Below are 5,336 nucleotides of genomic sequence, written 5' to 3' on the forward strand. Positions count from 1 at the left end.
ATATATAAAACTATCATAGGCCTTATATGTATTCCAGATATTCTTATCCAGCTCAATAAAACATTAATCTTTCATTCTCTTTTCCCTCCCTCTAGCCGTCCACCTTCAGTTATTCATCTAATTTCCTGTTCTTTCTATAGCCTACCTCATCTCTAAGTTGTAAGAATTTCTAAAACTCTTCATTAGCATGGGTAGATGCCAACATTATTTTACTTGCCTAACATTGAACATTTGAATGGTAAATCACTAAGAATAGTTTGAATAATTTTTACTTCTTATTTTTTTAGTTTTAGGCTTTTAGTAGATAAGATATTTCTAATTTGAATTTTGGTTTGAATTTGAATTAAAAGGAATTCGAATTGGTTCATTTTAATATAATTTATTCGAATCGGGTTTATTTTAAAAAAAAAAAAATTGGTTATTTTTAATTTGAAAATAAAATTAAAAAAATAATTCAATTCGAATTGGGTTCGATTTTAATATAATTTATTCGAATTCGGTTCGGTTTTTGAATTTTTTAAAAAAATTTCAAAAACTTAAACTGAGAAACTCGGATAACCCAAAAACCGAAACGATGAATACCCCTCTATTTACAACTGTTTGATTTATTATCTTTTAATTAATTATTTTTAGTATTAAATTATATTATTTTTACTCTAATTTGTTGAGTTGGTTATGTATCATTAAATTTTAATAATTCATTCATGACAAAATATTAAAAAAAATGAAAAGGTCAATTTAATCCTGTTATATTTTTATCACTTTAATTCTAAATAAAATTGTATATAAGATAAAAACCACAAGTATTTTCTGCTAGGTTTCTAAATGAATTTACTGCTGGGTTTCTAAAAGAAAAGAATCACTATGTTTAGTTTGGAATTTTAGGCATAATTAAAATTAGAATTGCTAAAATAAAAACTAAGAGAGAAATAATTAAGGTAAAGAGAAAAATTAAAGGAGAGGGAATCTTTTGACCAAGACCTATCAGTGCTCTTTGTTATAAATCAAAAACAAATGACAAAATTAATATTTTTGATTGGTATTTTCTTAACCAAACTTAACTTTTCAAATGTTTTCAAATAGGCTTAAAATTTTATTGACACTTTCTCAATTAACATCAAGATTCAGGACAAAGAAAGTATATAGAGAAAGAGGACAATAGTTCTGCAACCTCATTCTGCAGTCTAAAACAACAAACAGGTAAAATAGAAAGAATTTTAAACAAGAGGATTAGCTTTGTCACTCAAAACATTGCCCCAAAAAAAATATTAAAAAAAAGAATATATAGATGCAGTTTCAGAGTCAGACTGTAAAACACTGAGAATTGAACACACTTGGGGAAACTAGTCTTCTTGGGCAAAAATAGCAACAAAATTCCTCACATGAGAGATCCTAGAATTCTCATCAGAGAAGAAAAGGGGATCCAGAATCCAACTCAAATTCAAATTCATCCATGAATAATAAGCTCACATGAAGTCATCATAATCGTCATAGCCACCATAGGTCTCAACAGCCGCCTCATCATCCGCCTTATCTACATGCAGTTGTTTCTTCTTCGCACCTGCAACCAACGTTGCACATTTTCATGAAGATTCATGTGAGAAGACTAAAGAAAAGAAGAGTTTTTGTTTGATTGGTGGTTCCAAAGAACCATGTTTTTGTGATTGTTTTTTGTTTGAGTGTTTGGAAATGAATTGTGTTTCCAATTTCATATTCAGAGAATATTAGCTAAACTGTTTAATCCTTTTTTTCATTCATTTATTAAAAATCTACTTCATGAGTAAGTTGGTAGAGGCAATTTGCTTGTTTTTTGTTGTAAATTTAAGGATATAGTAGAAGAAGGGTCGACATTAGAGTGGAGAACTGCATATTTAGATTGATGGTGATTCCAATAGTGAACTGCAGACGCACACAAAAGGAAAAAGGAAGGATAAGTTACCTGTCTTCTTTTTACCAGCATTGGCTTCCTTTTCTGCTTTAAGCTTTTCATTTGCAATTGCATTAACAGAAGAAGCTACATCCTTAGCAGTTTCAGCTTTTAAATCAGTCATTGATAGTCTCATCACAGCTTTAAGCAACCCAACATAATGGAAGCTTTTCTATTAAAATTAACAGAAAATTTTGTATCAGATATAATTCAACACAATAGTTATCACCGCATTATTAATCGACATTCAACTAACTAACCTCATAGGGACGCAACTTGTAAGAAATGAGTTCTGCATATTCTAGGAAATCGCTTTCAGATTTGGGGATGAAAGAATCAAGCGTCTTCTCATCACCTTTTTTAGCAAACAGTTCTGCAGTGGACTTGTAATCAGCTTCTTCCACAAGCCTGCACAAATAAAAAAAAAAATCAACAAGTAGAAACATCATCTCCAAGGAAAGGCTGGAAAAGGACTCATATAATATCCGTAAATGAATGAGAAAAACAATGAAGGGATGACAAGAACAGATGATAAGATCAATGCTCCATTCAGTGTGAGTGTTTTACCCCCCTTTTCAATCGAAGGGCTTTCAGTGGGGGAATCAAATCTGAGACCTCAATCTCTTAATTCAAGACTCTTACCACTGTGGGGGTCATGCTAGCATCCTCCACTCAACAAACAAACAAAAAACTCTAACCACTTGAACTACCCTCGGTGGGGTTCATCTTCACCGGGAGTTCAAACAAAATGTATGTGGATTAGATGTTTTCACCAATATAGAATACAATGAGAACTCGATATATGCATTCAACTAGTATGCTCAATCTTCATGCTTCTCGTATCAGTTTGTGATAACAAGGGGATTCAAAAATATATGTTCACATGATCTGTTGGTTGGTAAATTTGCTTATTAGTAAAGGATGCATGTTAATAACTTGATTAATACAGATAGAAAAATGATAAGAAAAAAAGCTGAGCAATAGTGTATTTATGCATTCCTAATAATTTCATGCACGTTGATAACAGGGATAAAAACTAATGATATGCAAAAATAACTGTAATATTCATGTATCCATTGAGTTTCTTTGAACTCTGAAGCCTAAGTCTCTCCTTCACAGTCAACTTCTTATTGTTACAAGAACTCGTGATATTAGCAACTAAAATATAATAAAATATTTACTCAGAGAAATTCACCTTTGTTGGCGAAGTTTTTCTGCCAAGGGATCAAGTGATGGTTCCTTTTCTACTTCAACAGTTTTCCCTTTCTTATCAGTGGCTTTTGCAGTTGATTTTTTGGGGACCTTTTCAGCAGGAGGTGCAACAGGTGCAGGAGCCTGATAATATACCATTGCAACAGTAGACAAAGTCATCAGAAAAGATATATATTTTCTAATAGTGTGTTATGCCTGCTCTGACTAATAATAGGCTAATAGAAGAAAAGGTTGATTGAAAAGCATCAATTGGAGTTGCCTACAGCAGCACTTTATTCTGGTTGAAAATTGAAAATTAAGTTACAAAATTAGCGTTAAGACTAGAATTATGAAAAGAAGAAAACTTCACAAGCACAAAATCACTTCTAAGATTTATGCCAAGTAGTTAAGATATTGGCAGGCTATAACACTCAATGACAGCATTATTGGCATCCAGATAAATAAATCAAGAAAGAAAGAACATTACTGGAGCAGGCTCATCCTCGTCCTCCCAAGAATCTTTTATCTCATCATCATCCGCATCTTCATCATCCCACAAATTTCTTGTTTGATCCTCTTTAATGACAATTGAAACAGGTGCATCCTCCTCTGTAAAGTTCAAAAGGAAAAAGATGAAACATGGCCACCCTTGTTCTTGTTGCTCTTTATTTTGACAGGTGAAACTGGTATTAATTTGTTATTTCTAATAAATAGCAATTGTGTACGCTCGAAGACTAAAATAAATCTATCGGCAATGCTACTGAAAAAATATGGTATTACAAGCAATGGACTATACTCAAGATCCCATGACATGATGGATCATGCATATTATCTCAAAAGTATTGACTATTATGATTGTTGAAGACATGTTGCAGTAATATCATAATCAGGTTACATAGATTAAGCTTCCCATAAACTAAACACATTCATGTTTGAGTTTCTTGTGATCATCTAAGCCCAAACACATATATCATCAGGTATTTCTATTCATACTTGATTTTGGTGTATAAAAAAAAGGCATCTAAAGATGTGATGGTAACAAGAGGAGATCAATGAAAACATTCCATTAAAAATGATGAGCAGCAGCATACTAAAAGGGGATCAAGAAAAAGAAAGTATTACCCCAATCGTCCATTTCAATGTAGTAAGCCTTGCACCTTATAACTTCTTCAAACTCCAACTAAAAAGTGAACAGAAAGCTGCATTTAAACAGGAAAAGAACGATGTTAAACATTTCATTGTATGGGCTCCAATAATCAAAATCTGAAAGACCAAAACAGGAATAACTTATCAAATCTTGAATGGGGAATGGGGATGCAAAAAATTATCTTTTGACTATGCTTGTTCTGTTTTAGATAGAATCGAAATCTCCAATTTAACTACCAAAACCCCCTTAAAAAGATCTAAACGCTAATCAATATAAACAAATTGTTTTCTTCTCCAGCAACTGGTTCGATGGATAACGCAAAAAAGACGGATAATTGGCTTTAAAAATGATAAATTTAACAAATTTGCATCAAAATAGATGCAGAAATCAGTGAGAAATCAATAACCTTACCTTAGATTCGCAACTGAGAATAAATTGAAATCAGTTTCAAGAAACCCTAAAAGGGATTTGTAAAGAGAAGTGAAATCGTGATGTTATTCAATCGCCGAGCGCTTATAATAGACGATTTGTACTTGTTTGGTTGGACCCGGAGTTGAATCGCGGCGACTGCAGAGTGAGAGCCAGACGGAACACCCCCCACCCAGCTGCTGTCTTGAAATAGCCTGAAATGTAAGATTTCAGTTTATATATATTCGACATCTGAACCGGCTCAAAATAGGGTTTGGATTTTGAACCGGTTTGACAAATATTTATTACATATGTAGCATGCCATTAATCAATTATGAAATAGATCTAAATAAATAATGTATGTTTTTTATACATTTGAATTAGATTAAATTCAATACTCATTTGTGCTTATTCTATATTCTATAACGAGGATTAATAAACTCAATGAAAGATTCAACGAAAGGTTCAACGAAAGATTCAACGAAAGCAGGTTTACGAATCCGACGTGGTCTGCCAGGTGTCTCCACGTCCCAAAAGCGCTCATTTCGGGTCCCGAAACCACTCATTTTGGGAAGAAAAAAAATTCCGAAATGACCGTTTCGGGACCTGAAATTACCGTTTCGGGACATTTTAAAATTTTCTCTCTCCTACCCACGTGTAATG

General features: G+C 32.8%; 1 protein-coding gene across 1 annotated transcript; it reads right to left on the reverse strand.

Moving 5' to 3' along the window:
* Window positions 1–1,123: 1,123 nt before the first annotated feature.
* On the reverse strand, window positions 1,124–4,888 carry LOC124940647 (eukaryotic translation initiation factor 3 subunit J-like). Its single transcript, XM_047481180.1, has 7 exons — window positions 4,677–4,888; window positions 4,241–4,317; window positions 3,606–3,727; window positions 3,123–3,262; window positions 2,188–2,335; window positions 1,940–2,099; window positions 1,124–1,561 (listed from the first exon to the last, which is right to left on the reverse strand). The coding sequence occupies exons 2-7, from the start codon at window positions 4,251–4,253 to the stop codon at window positions 1,467–1,469; spliced, it is 678 nt and encodes a 225-aa protein (XP_047337136.1). The 5' UTR covers window positions 4,254–4,317; window positions 4,677–4,888; the 3' UTR covers window positions 1,124–1,466.
* Between the last annotated feature and the right edge of the window lie 448 nt (window positions 4,889–5,336).

Source organism: Impatiens glandulifera, chromosome 5 (genome assembly GCF_907164915.1).
Source record: "Impatiens glandulifera chromosome 5, dImpGla2.1, whole genome shotgun sequence".
Lineage (NCBI taxonomy): Eukaryota > Viridiplantae > Streptophyta > Magnoliopsida > Ericales > Balsaminaceae > Impatiens > Impatiens glandulifera.

Excerpts from the sequence above, each read along its gene's own strand:
- LOC124940647 (XM_047481180.1), bottom strand. Across the intron at positions 3,263-3,605 it reads ACGAGGATGAGCCTGCTCCA|GCTCCTGCACCTGTTGCACC; the intron begins GTAATGTTCTTT and ends GTATATTATCAG. Across the intron at positions 2,100-2,187 it reads ACAAGTTGCGTCCCTATGAG|AAAAGCTTCCATTATGTTGG; the intron begins GTTAGTTAGTTG and ends TAATTTTAATAG.